This window comes from Anopheles cruzii, chromosome 2, assembly GCF_943734635.1.
Source record: "Anopheles cruzii chromosome 2, idAnoCruzAS_RS32_06, whole genome shotgun sequence".
NCBI classification, from domain to species: Eukaryota; Metazoa; Arthropoda; class Insecta; order Diptera; family Culicidae; genus Anopheles; species Anopheles cruzii.
In genome coordinates, this window is record NC_069144.1 from 61,641,169 (window position 1) to 61,654,725 (window position 13,557).

General features: G+C 49.8%; 1 protein-coding gene across 1 annotated transcript; it reads left to right on the plus strand.

Annotated features, from left to right (window-relative positions):
• The first annotated feature begins 2,861 nt into the window (after positions 1-2,861).
• LOC128267200 (odorant receptor 4-like) lies at positions 2,862-5,008 on the plus strand. The gene is made up of 7 exons (XM_053003990.1): positions 2,862-3,212; positions 3,275-3,553; positions 3,623-3,783; positions 3,835-3,931; positions 4,483-4,584; positions 4,655-4,810; positions 4,909-5,008. Exons 1-7 carry the CDS (start codon positions 2,862-2,864, stop codon positions 4,966-4,968), a joined length of 1,206 nt encoding a protein of 401 aa, XP_052859950.1. The 3' UTR covers positions 4,969-5,008.
• The last annotated feature ends 8,549 nt before the right edge of the window (positions 5,009-13,557 follow it).

Consider the following 13,557-nt stretch of genomic DNA (forward strand, 5'->3'; position numbering starts at 1 on the left):
GGCGGCGGAAATGGCGGACGTTCTCGTGACTTCAACAGACTGACACCGCTTATTGGAAGCGTTTATTGATTAAATAAAATAAATTGATTTTTGAGTGCATTATTTAGATGGTTTATTTGATCAGTGATGCTTCTTCTTCTTCTTCTCGCAGGACATCATCACGGAGGGCAAGTGCCTGTGCGGCCACTACGTGCACCACCTGACCTGACGCGTTTCGGGCGCGGCGAGCTGAAGACGCCGGAAACCGCTCCGGTGCTGCTGAGTACGATCTCTCTGGACCTCTTCGAGGTGGCCATCACGTGGAGCAAGGTAGTGACCCTGTTTGCCATCGTCGGCGGTCTCTCGGTCGACTGCATTCGTCAGGGCCACCCGGACTATCCGCCAAACCTAGTGGAGGGCGTAGCTGACGAGATCGAGGACGAACAGGATGCGGCCACCGCAGGAGAAGATCACCTTTACGGCCTGGTGGGGCCAGCTTTGTGATAGGGCAGTTCATTCTAGTGTTTATCCTTAAGACCCTTGGCCTGTACTCTGTGACCGTGGAAATAAATTTCAAACATTTTGTCTTTAAACCGCAAAAGCCGTCTTTAGAATTTTTTTATTTCCGCTGGAATTGGAAAGAAATTGACCACCGAAAGAAATGTTTTAGGAAAGTAAAGTAAGATACGCAGCAACGCACGAAAGAAAAACAGTTTCCGTCGGAATCTTCAGGGAAAGCTTCAGGGAAAACTTTTGGGAAAACGCTTTTCGCGCTTTTCTTCTCGGCCTAACGTAAAGGTTTTCGCATGCTGCGCCACTTCTTAGCCATTTCAGTATCTTGGGCGGTGTCCGCTGCCAGCGTGTGGTCATTTTTTTTATATCGGAAAAATCCGCTTGAAAAATTCTTCAAAACATCGCTGTTACAGTGAATACAGGACAGTGTGACCCTCCCACACCTTCAGGGAGGGTGGTCCCCGTACAAACGTAACATAAAATAACATAATTCGGTACGATCCACCATGGTTAGCGATCCTTAATCGCTGATCCTTCGGATTTTCCCAGCCAGTGGTATACAGTAGCTATCCCCCAGGGTTGGTTAGTTACTCATAATTTAATCCAAGTATTTTGTTCAACTAGCATCGGCGCACACTGAAATGAACGAGGCTGTTAAATATTCACACGCTGACAGGGAATAGATAATACCAGGTGCGTCGGTATTTAAATGCTCTGCAATTGCGTCACGGACGAGCAAGGCCAGATACCGACCATATCGATTACGCAACCATCATAAACCACCTACGTATCGACTGGCGGGTTGAGTGCTCTCCCGGTTTTCCCGATGGCGATGACATTTATTTTGTGAAAACCAAAACCAGGAACCTGCTTCGGGCTTGGTTTTTCGTTGAATGATGGTCGCATATTAATCCGCCAGCACCGTCGGATACATTTTTAAATTATGATACACCCTACATTAGCGTGCCGGTTTGGCTCGTGCGGAGCAAGTAGGACCGTTTTCACTCGTTTTGCTCGACCAGATCTGCGGTGCAGGCCCCACGAACGTGATCCGATTGGGGTTGGCTAGAAACGGCCAACGAAAGGGGAGACGATCAAACGAGGGTGAGGATGATTTATGCGCTTCGCGACACACTTGTGTTTCACAAATCATGGCTTGCTCAGATCGCCTCGGATGGGGAAAATTCATTTCAGAAATGTACCCGTTTTTCAATGCCCAAAAAAATCGTTCGAGAAAACAGAGCAACCCGCAGTGTGTCATGGTAACGGTGGTTCTTCTCCATTTTCGCGCGGTGTTTGCAGAACGTGAAAAGACGATCCTAAGGTGCTTAGCAGCGAGAGCGTATCCAGCAACTGGATGTTTGGGTGTGATGAAGATATAGTGCCGTTCTTGGGGACTGGGCCACTATTCCCGAGCGAATGCTCGGCAACCGATATGGCAAGCCGTGCGCGACCAGAAGACAGGTTGTAATTATTCTCATAAATAATCAACCCTACCAAACCGAAGACTGGTGCAGAAGGGGCATATGAACGTGTGCTCGTCTCTCAGCTGGTCCCGAAAAATGGCCTTGCTTCCTAAGCGACCGCCAGCAGCCGCTGCATGGGCACCGTTGCGCGCGCCCGAAAGGAGTTGCATTCCCACGCGCGCAAAAAAAACTGAAACTCTCGGCATGATTAATGTCTGCTTACAGGAAGGTTGGCACACAGGGTTGGCACACGGGGTTGGCTGGTATTTGGAAACGGATTGCATGCATTGCACACTAACCGCAGATGCACGAGATGCATCGAATTGCAACACTCACTCAGGGGCGGCATTCCGTACCAGTCGTGGCGGGTTGGCTGCGGTGGGCTTCTGCTCACATTAGCGATAAATTACTTTTAATGGCGTCATCTGCAGTTATGTAAACAGCGAAACAATACGCGCGACCTCGCCGGCCTCGCTAATGGGTTGCGAGGCGAAGGGAGCCACGGTCTTGGCAGGTCATCCGTGTTTGGGAGGCTCAATGAGTCTAGGTTATCATGATTGAGTGTCTTAGCTCAATTTGAATATTTAGTAAGCTTCATTTCCTATTAACAAATTTCTCAAAAGCTAAAGTCTACTGCATTCAACTGAAACGAACTGACGAAGGAATTGGTTGGCTCGGGCGCGGGCAAATTACCGTCACACACACCGTGATTTTGCGGTCAATAAATCATGCTGGTCAGTGAAGTTATGAATTTTTGATAGCACATGAACAAACTGTTAAATCGTTCCCACCTTTATCCCTGAGTCCTTGAGTCCTTCGAGGAACGGACTCCTATAAAAAGCTCCACGCTTAAGGCAGATATCCTGCAGAATCGTTCTTCGCACGTTTGTACGCTAGCTGATCATGGCCAGCTGGACTATTACTTTTGAGGAGACATTGAGAAACACCAATCGAATGTTTCTAATGATCGGTGTACCGCCCTGTCAGGATTACTACCCAGCAACGGTGCTGGCTGCCGTGCGTAGGAACGCACTGTTCATTGCATCGTTTGTGACGCTCTTCTACACCACAATCGGAGAGCTATTGTATCTTGGCCAGATGTTTCAAAGCGAGGTAAACTTCCTAGAAGTGACGTTCCAGGCTCCCTGCATCGGATACTGTACGATCGGTGTGCTAAAGATGGTGATCCTCGCCGTGCGCCGCAACACGATCGCCGAGCTCGTGGCGCTGTTCAACGCGAAATGGAAACGCGCGGTAAGTTTTCCACATCGCGTCGGTCTCCGGTTTTCCCAGAGCGCCACTCTTCCCGTTACCAGATTGTCAGCGACCTACACAAGGCGGTGAGTGAGGAGACAATGCGGCCAGCAATAACGGTAACCACGGTGACCGCGGTCGTGAATATTGTGATGGGAATCGCCTTCACGATTCTACCCATCGCGGAAATGATCTACCACCACCATCACACCGGCGCCTGGGTTCGGAAGCTGCCCTTCAACATCTGGTGGCCGTTCGATCCGTACGGCGGCTCAAAGTTCGTCTGGTTCGTCTATCCCCTGTACTTCATTATTGGATTTACAGGAATCATCATACACATGGTGTGCAAACGAAATTCTATGTCCAACCTTCATCGGTTGAGAAGGTTAACTTTCTTTTTTGGCTTTTAGGCATTCGATTGTCTGTTTTGTATTTTGGCCGCCCACCTCTGCATGCACTTTCGCATTCTGAAGCTCAACATCGCCCAGGTGGTGACGAGTGGGGAGCGGAAGCGGGACGTCAATCGGGCCCGGTTGTACGACGCCATCGTTACTCATCAGGACCTTATGGGGTAGGTGGAAATATTAATCGGCCTGCAAAAAATCACACACATCATTTTCAGATGCAGCGTCTTCATGCAGAACGTGTTCAGCGTGGCACTGTTCATCAACTTTTTCGGCAGTTCCATCATCATTTGCATCCAGGCGTTTATGATAACGGTGGGTAATGAGTTTTCCGGCGGCTAGAGGCGGGTCTGAAATGCGATTCCATAGACGATGTGCTGGCCAGCAGGAAGCGGAAATGCACGGACTCGCAATAATGACGTGGCGGGTACCAAATTGCATCGTGCGCATTTTTGTGAGGCTCTTTTTTGCGCTTCACCATCATAAATATTTTAGATGCTATCTTAGCACGTGCGGCTCCGCGACAACGTTTTATACGACCCCACTAGACTCTGGCCGCCACGGGAGTCTATCTTATCTTATCGCAAATGATTCTCGGTGCTATTTGCGTGTCCGTACCAGCGAGACCACTGCTCCAAATAAGGGGTTTCGTGCTCATGCATGCGTTATGCTGGCGATTGAATGGACAATCGATTGCACCGCGATACGGAGGCACGTGCTTTTCGCACGGCCTGTGACGCAATGGCCTGCGGTGAGCTTCCTATTGCGCACCGAATCTGTCTTTGAAGGGCGTAGGGAAACGGAATTGATTCGGAGCGTAGGAAACACTTTGCTTTATTTTTTATTTCCAAAATACGCTTCCGCAGACCGTCACGGGCTATACGCTTAGTAAGTTCGTGCTATTTATGCTGTGCTTTCTGATCGAACTGCTGATGCTGTGTGCCTACGGGGAGGATATTGTGCAGTCGGTAGGTAGCATGGAAGCGTGGGTAGCTCTCCTGTTGGCAATATCTCTACTAAAGCTGACCCCATCCGCAGAGCGGTGACATCGCGGATGCGACCTACAACTGCCTGTGGTACGAGGAGAACAAATCGTTTCGCATGTCCGTTTCGCAAATAATGCTGAAGAGCCAGGAGCCGATGATCTTGACTGCTTGGAAGATCTGGCCCATCCAAATCAAGACGTTCAGCAGCGTGAGTGTCGGCGGGGTGATGCAATTCGGCGAACTTATTTCACCCCGAACCGAATGTAAATGATACAAACTCGTGCGCGCGTTTATCTCTCGTTTTAGATACTACAAGCTTCCTGGTCATACTTTACCTTGCTGAAGACGGTTTATGGCGAAAAGTGAAGATAAAAAAGCGTGACTCAGCGTTCATCCACTTTGGGGCACAATCAACATTCTCAACTGGGTGGCACCGTTCGATTTCACCATGCACGCGACACCAGACACGGCCATCGGATACGATGAGCCCGCCGTAATCCACTGGCTACCTTGGCGTAATAAAACAATTCCTCGACTGGCCAACATAGATCGTAAATCATGCGATAATGACTCATCGCTTCGCGAATTGTGAAAGATTGCACGTATTTTGTTGCGTTCCCGAAAGCCACACCGTTGTTTGGTTTCCATTGCGTGCGCCACAGCCAGCTGGTAAGGGCCGGCCTCTGGCATCCGCCGTGAAAGGTTTCCTTATCGCGGGCCCAGAACCGACCGAGTCCCCCCCGGGTACCGGCAGAAACACGGATGACCGAATGCGAGAAGCATTCGAGCTTACCTGCCACGGCTCCCATGCTCCTCCGGGCTTCTAAGGCGTCCCGTTTGCTTTCGTCATTCGGTTGCTCAAAGTCACGAGTTAGCGCGTTATCATTGTCGGCGACGGCAATCGAGAAACGGCCACCGGTTGAGATTCCCCAGTCGGAGGTATGGTCGACGTTGGATCTAATCACTGGCCAGGGGCTGCAGTTTGCGCGGGAAGCTAAGTACGTCAATCATCGTCTCGATCGAAGGCTCCGAAAGAGAGCGACGCGACACGCGTCCTGGAAACTGCAAGCTGAAGAAAACCAAGAAGGAACGAACGTTCTCGTGCCGACATCTCCGGGGGAGGAATGTTTAATCGCGACATGTCTTACATCATTTTCAAGAGCCGGCACTGCACTTATCATTCGATCACCGGCAAGACACTTTGGCACCCTCGCTTCACCGGAACGCATTCCATCGGTTCGCAGCATTCGTTCCGTGCAGTCTTTATCTTGGTACGGATTGAACGATTTTGGGCCCCATTTGGGGGCGGCGTTATTATCAATGGAGCCTGAGCCTGTCTGCCTGTCTGTCTGCAAGAATGTTACATTTATTATCGTTTATTATCAGTAAGTGCGTTTTCGGGAGTCGGCGTAATTTCGGCTAAATGTGAAACAAAGACGTTGTGTAGTTCAATGTCAAATTTGACCACGTGAGGGTTGTTGTTTTATTTTGTTGTGAGACGCGTATTTGTTTGTTGTTCTTTGTGTGATTCAGCTCAAAACCGGGCGAATTGGTTGGTCGCAACATTGTCTAGCAAATCAACGGGAGATCGTGTGTCTGTATTCGGCTGGGGTTAGGCCTTTCATTAATCGGTGCACGGCAATTGCCAAGTATTGTGAAACACGGCACCCACACATGGGAGTAGCTTCTTTGTTTTTTCCTCACTCATTAAATTAGTGTACTTCAGCATACGCGACCGCGATAGGCATCTTCCTTATCGGGGGTCGGTGGTTCAAAGTCGGTAGTGCTGTTATCGATAACCGTACAGGGGCTACCGCATTTCGTGCCGCCCTCGAGTGGCCCTCGAGGGGACATACCGTTCCGATGTCGTCAGCCTGGCTGGCTGGCAAGGCCGAAGGAATTCCCGTGCTCACCGATGATGAGAAGCCGGAATGCTTGGAAGGAAGGCAATTTAATGGTGGTACCCAAATGCTGGAGTTAACCAAACCGATTCCTTGGGCGACGCCTTTCTAATGCAGGACGCAAAGGTAAACTTCTAAACGGATGGCATTAAAATAGGCTGGAACGTTTGCATGATTCAGTTCGCGCTCTTATCTGCAATTAGATTAGATCTGTCGTCGATAGAGCTGCGGCCATTCTTTGCGGGGTCGACTTTTCCAAAATACCGTTTATCAAAACGGTCACAAAAAGTAAATAAGACAATTGCTCAACGGAGCGGTGCCTTCGAAGGGGGTTGAGGTGTTGGCCGAATTCCAACGGCATGTCATCACGATCCTAAGACCTCTGTCGGGACCAGGCCCGGCAAGGTGTTTCAGGCATCTTGAAGTGTAGGCGACCGCACTGATTGCGCACTGATAATGGTTGATCGTATCGAAGTAGACGACATTCCAGAACACTGGTCACCACTGGACAGAATGCCCCGGGATGCCCCGGGGCTCGGAGGAAGCGAAATTCCATTCTGAAAGGGGGGAAAATCTTTTACGACACCTTTCGAATGGAGCGCCCTCGACGATGATGGGTATTGGAATTGCGTAATTTAAATCAATACACCGCACTGGGATTGTTTTCGTGGCAACCGAACCCGGGGTTGGCCAATTAAAGCCTGCGAGCCGCGGGTTGCGAGTTGTAGAATGTTTATTTCCAGATCGGCTCATAACTCATAAAGCCCGGTCCGGGAAGGTACAAGGTGGCAGTTGCGCGCTGCGTCTAACGGGGCGCGAGGCTGAACCGGAAATTGCACTGTCCACGACGGGCGAACGAAACGGTCGGGTCGTAAATCAAGCCCCGAACGATGTTGAGCTATTAATGTTTGAAACTGTCGTATTTTTTTCCCGTCCATTTTAAGGCACACCATTTTCTGTAACGTCGCCGTCAGCTTTATGCATGCTGCCAGCCCAGGGCTTGGTCATTTCCATCGCTGCAATTGGAGCTACTTTCCGTTGGCGACGAGTCGTAAAACTAATTGGTAATACGTATTCCCTGGTCTCCCATTGCCAGCTAGCCGGAGTGCCGCCTGTAACGGATCGGCTCCAGTGCATTAAATATTAATAGTATATTCGATATCGGCATTTGTGTGTTAACTGGTGTCTTAAGATAACGCGTGGCGGTGCATAAAATTGCTCCGGTATTCGAATCAGCTTACGCTGGGCAAAGTTCATAAAACAGACGAAAGCCAGCCACGAAAGATTGGAGGGCAGTGGCCAACAAACTCGTGTTATTTGCTCTAGAGCCGGGTCCCTAATTGAACTTTTAAAACACCCATTTCTAGCGACGTAACAATCGGCTGGCTGTCTCTGTCAACTCCGAGTGACCAGTTGCGGCAGTGGACTATTTTAGTATGTTATTAATAATCGATCGAGCAATTTGAATACAAATGTTCCACTTGCAACTTCTCATGCCAATCCGCACCGGAGCATTTTACACACCCGGCCTTCACCGGCCCGTTTGATTTGTCCGACGGGGACAAACGGTTAAATTAAATTATTATTCCACAAGCCAGCCGCGGCACGGCCCGGCAGTACCCCGTTCTCCACTCCCGCCGGCGTCGGTGCCTTTCCCGTGACGACGCGAGCCGATTAGTATACATCTTTATATTCAAATCAATCAAATTTACTGCACATGAAATAAATAATTCCATTTGTTCCGCTTCGCACTTGACCAATCATCGCCCGCCGGTGCCATGCTGTCCGCCGGCGGGAACCTGATAGGCCACGGCGGTTGTGGTTGGCATGATTTGCTGCCGACCCCGAGGACACCAACGCCTTCAACGCCGGCAGGCGGGGTGAGGACGGAGGACGTGAGGGCGGATGCGTGTTTGGCTTTTTTCTAGTCCACGCCATTTGACTGCCCACCAGTTGATATGACGCTCACGTGGTCAACATAAATTGGTTTTTACCTTTTCGTCGTGCGAACCTCGACAGGCTTTGTACGCGCCGCGCTCGGGGGGAGGTTGGCAAAAGGTTCCTGTACCGCTCGCTCGCTCCTGGCCGGATAATTAATGTGGCGTAATCTGGAGTGTCCAGCGCCGCATTGCGCATTCCGCTACGCGCGTCCGTCATAAAAATGTACAACATACAGCGGCAGCCCGAAAACGAACAGATAAATAAAAGACACACTTCAAACGGCGGAGAAATGATTAACATTTCAGCCAAGTACCGATGCGCGATCGGAAACGACTTCGGTGCCGGGCTACAACCATTTTGAGGTGGCTTAGTTACAAATAATTAAACTATCAACAGGGTCCAGGTGGTAAACAATGAACGTATGCGTATCATAAATAGTGCCACGGCCATCTACCGAGTGCCCTTGAAAAGCGGGCGCTCGAAGGTTCGTGGGGCACCGCAACTACTAGAAAACCTATTAAATCGGTTCGCGGTGAGTTGTTTCGTTCCAAGATCAGTATGCACGTCAGGGCAAGAAGCTGTACCATCCACCGGCTCAACGGGTTGTTGTTCGAAGTCGAAATTGTTCTGAAAACGGTGGGCAGAAAATATTGAAGTGGAAACCTATCGATTATGTATTCATGTTAATGCACGCTTCTATCGAACGGGTCAAGCTGCGAAAGCTGTCCAAAGTTGCTACCCATTTTGACAATCAGATTAAAGCGACTTCGTCGTCGTCGTGCCATGCGGGTAATTCGCGATCCGCAGGGCGTTTGACATTTTCCCGATTTCATACGTATACTAGTTGGATCCAGGACGTTCAGGACGGCGCGGATGGGGCGGAATAATCGATGCGCTGCAATCGACGATCAATCGTGCGCCTCGCCTAGCACCATTCACTTCAGAAGCTGCCGAGGAAGGAGCGCAAAAAACGGTTCCCTTTTGACCGTCGCATAACGTGTTCTTTCGCTGCGAAACGGCTTACGGGTCGCTCTTGAGCCGCCTGCAAGCTTCACATCATATCGTGTCAAAAGATGCATTATGGTGGCACCAAACGGCCAACCGAAGGCTGTGCAATTGTTGCGTCCCCTCTTACTCGGCCGATCGGCGCAGGTTAACAGCGTCGTGCGGCCGCGAATCACCGGGGTGCAGCACGCTTTGCATCACCGGTGCACCGGGCGATGCACATGCGCTTGCGTTCGGTGCTTTTTGTGCCGGTGCTAAAGTGCCCTGTGCTCTCTTAGGCTCTAATTCCGAGGTGTCTATACATACATTCGCGCGCGTGTGTGTGTGTAGTATTTGGAGGGCACCAGGGGTGGCTTAAAGCCGACCGTTCGATAAACGGGTCCAACGTATTGGCAGATAACATGACTGCGGATCGTCGGGTAATTGCATTTAATTGACATTTGAATGCATAATCGATGTGAGACTATCTAATTTATTGTGTTCATAATTTTGCTTTATTTAATTGATATTTTCCTTGGCGCATTTGAGGGCACAGAGCGGCTGAGGCGGTTCACGGCGTCGCCATCGCCCGCGAGTGCGTCTACTCCCTTAGTCCGGTGGGGTTGGGATTTTACTGCCGATCGCTCTGGACCAGCGACACTTGACTCCGGGCCCATAACTAACGTTTCAGGTACCGTCGTGTGCGGCGGTGCACACCAGCAACGGGCCACAATCGGAGTTGTCAAAATTTGTAAAAGTATCGGGATCCTTCATTTGTTTGCGAACTGAGTCTTTTTTATATAACACTTTTGTTAAAAGTATGTCCCGAAACAGGGCTACTAGCCACTTTGTTGACCAGCGGAGTGGTCGCGTAGCATGAAGCCAAAACGGTCCAGATAAACTGTGGCTGAATCTCAGCGCACCTTTGGTCCACACCCCAGTATGAAAGGTGGTTGCTGTTGCCGAAGAACGTTCGCCGATGGCTTATGACTGCTTGTCCCGCCTTCGCAGACGACCTTTAAGATGTCGACGTTCGACGTTCTCACCTCAGTGTGCAGGCTCAGCTCCACAGGAACAAGACGGCCGAAGAAAGACGGCGGCCTTTTAATTGGCTATGATAAGATAGTAAGCTGTTCGAAAAAACGGCCATAAAAATTGGTTCCCAAAGTAGTGATCGAGTGGATAGACTTGAAAGGATGTTAAAAGCGCGCTGGGTCTTTCAAGCTATCGATGGTTTAGGGTTTAGGGCATCAATTCACACCAAGGGTCGAAAATATACCCTAATCAAAGCTATAATTGGCTGTTTTTGTTTTCATTCTAAGCTTGACGAGCTTCTGCCTATTGACTTTACCATTGTCCAATGTTAAGTTGGTGTTGGAAGTACCGCGCGTGGAATCATTCCATCGGGCTTTACTCTGTTGCATTCACTTTCAAGTCTTATAATTTGGTTCGCTGCCAAAACTTTCCGCCAAAGGAGAAAAGAATTGTTATCTGCTACCAAAGCTTGTCTCTGGCAGCTTCTCAGCCTTTATAATCGTGAACGTGAACCAAACGTGTTGGATCGCTTGGGAGCAAAATGGCAACTTTTAACGTACAGCAGGGCACCTTTAAACAGCAGATAAAATATAAAAGAAAATTCTTTTTTTATCCAGCAACGGGCCATGCAAGAAAGCCAGAGAGAAAAAGAGAGAGAGAGACAAGCGAAGACTAAACGCTATAAATCAAGTTTCGAAAGCCATGGCACTTGCGCACTCCACGGGGACCGCCATCCGTCTCCGATCAGTCGAAAGCCGGGCTGAAGCGGGCTTACGGAGACAACGACGATGATGGCGATGCGCAGCATTGACGGAAGAGAATGTCGCAATGGAAAATGTGCGCATTGATCAGACATCCCCTTCGGTGCTGTCGGGCTTAGCGAGCGTTAGATATTTGAGAGTGGCCATCTTCACCACCCGTGTAACTGAAGAACTTGAGGGTAGCGGAACAGCAACGGAGGCAGCATCCAGCGGCGAAAGTCGTCCTGCGGTTCACTGTGTGAGGCATTTGTAGGCTGGAACAACAAGGGAAGACCAGAAGCGTGATCGTCGGCATGTAACAGCAGATGTCCAGGCTGAACGTACGCTCTCGATGTCTCTTGTGGTTTGGATTGTTGATCGAAGATCCGACTGCCCGATAGCTCGTGCCCGTGGGCCAAAGCGAACGGGAACGGGTAGGAAATAATGGGGCAGAGAGAGAGAAAGAGCAAAAAACTGGAACATCTCCCGGGGTCTTGGGCGTTCTGGGGGCCTGCAATCAGCACCGGTTTCAGGGCCTGCGGGAGTCGCTCGTGCCAACCGTCCAGCATTGCATTTTGATCAAATTGTTTCGTCCCACGGCTGGGCACGAGCTGGGCTCCATTCCAGCATCCATCCCGCGCGGTGGCTGTGGCTCGTGTGACGCGTGCTCGGGCTGCTAATGTGACACCCGAGATGACCCGTGCTGAAGGTAGCAACGAATTCCTTAAAGTTTGCACACGCCGACGACGTACCTTATCCTCAAAATGTGACAGCTGCCGTTGAAGCAGCTCCTGTTGCTAGTGTCTGCCGAGTTTTTGTAGGTTCTTAGTCGGGTTCGTCGGCAGCATTCAGTTTGCTTTGGTGTTTACGGTAAGGTTTATTTAGTTTAAAGAATAAAAATATCTTTCCGCTTTTTATTTGTTCTAACAAATGTCTAACAAGGGTGAATCGTGGCTGTTGTTATTGCTTACGTGCTGCACAAGGCACCTAAATCCGAGACAGGGCATACCCTCATGATAATGAGAGAAATTATAAACCTACGCCAACAGCACGACACGCACTGCGAAGTGCTACAGGAAACATGAATTACATCGGTCCCGGTACCATATCTGTCGCTGTGGCGCTTCGGCCAGAAATGGGCAAATTGCGGATACTGCGTGATTGCTGGCGTGGAAATCGTACAAATTCCACCTCCGGGTACCCTCATATTTTGCCCAATTCTGGATCAAGTTCAGGACCCACCGTCGGTCCCGTTGTTCAGCGCGCCAGTGCGAAGCCAAAGAACGCAGTATCCGCGCCATGCAGTCCTTTTTTCCGCATGGCGTTTTCTCGTGTCGCGCGAAGACAGCGGAAAAGAAAACGCTCGATGCCTTGCGGTGGATCAGGTGACTTGTTGAATTTAAAACAATTAGCCTTTTTCGGAGCAAACACACTTACGGCGGCCGCACGCGCCCCGGCTCCGTCGCGATGAGGCGGCCGCGGCCGAGCCTTATTTTGTTCCTGACTGTCCCCTCTCGCTGGCGCTACGATGCACTTTTATGGAAAAAGATACACTGCACCGCGTTACCGGGCGCCCCGATTCCGTTTGACAACGGCGCCGCTTTTACTAGACCGCCACAAGGCTTTAAAATTTCATGCAAATTCTGACGATGAATATTTGGAGACTTGATTGATGATTCTGTTCGAGCTATATTAAGTCAAATTATGAAACAATTAGAATTCAGACGGCGGATTGCCGGCCAAAACGGCCAAAAGTAAACTGCAACAGGTTCCATAAATCAGTTTAAATTAACCCGAAATTGGCAGCTCTACATTTATGAGTTCGGTAGCAACATGATGGACGTTTTTTTGTTTCTTCTTAACATCGGACGAATTATGAGCAAAACCCTGGACCGAGAGCCACCAAGAGCAATCGATCAACAAATGTCACAAGCACTTGCAGCACGTTCCACGGCGGGAGCATTATTATTTCATCCACGCGGCCACCACAAACTGGCTCAGCAAAATGGTTTTGCAGCCTGCCTGAAGAGGACACGTGAGGAAAATGACAAATTCTGTATCGATGCGCTTTGATTAGAGATTGAGGATTGTTTATTTTCGCGTGCCATCAATATTGCCTTCTCCGAGGAGTACCGACACGGCCTCTGGCGGCACGCGATCGTCCTGCGCATTTTAAATAGTGCCGCAAAAGGAAAACACATGTACATTTAATTGTTATTTCGTCATTGGCGTGGCTCAGAGAGTCATTAGCGCCCGTAGATAGACTAATGATGTCTGCTAAAATGGTTCGCCAACGATTCGCGACCTGAACAAATTAATGGTTTGCGAAATCAACTCCCAAAGCGAGATCCCGT

Excerpts from the sequence above, each read along its gene's own strand:
- LOC128267200 (XM_053003990.1), top strand. The coding sequence starts at position 2,862 with ATGGCCAGCTGGACTATTACTTTTGAGGAGACATTGAGAAACACCAAT. Across the intron at positions 3,554-3,622 it reads CAGGAATCATCATACACATG|GCATTCGATTGTCTGTTTTG; the intron begins GTGTGCAAACGA and ends TTTGGCTTTTAG. Across the intron at positions 4,811-4,908 it reads AAATCAAGACGTTCAGCAGC|ATACTACAAGCTTCCTGGTC; the intron begins GTGAGTGTCGGC and ends CTCTCGTTTTAG.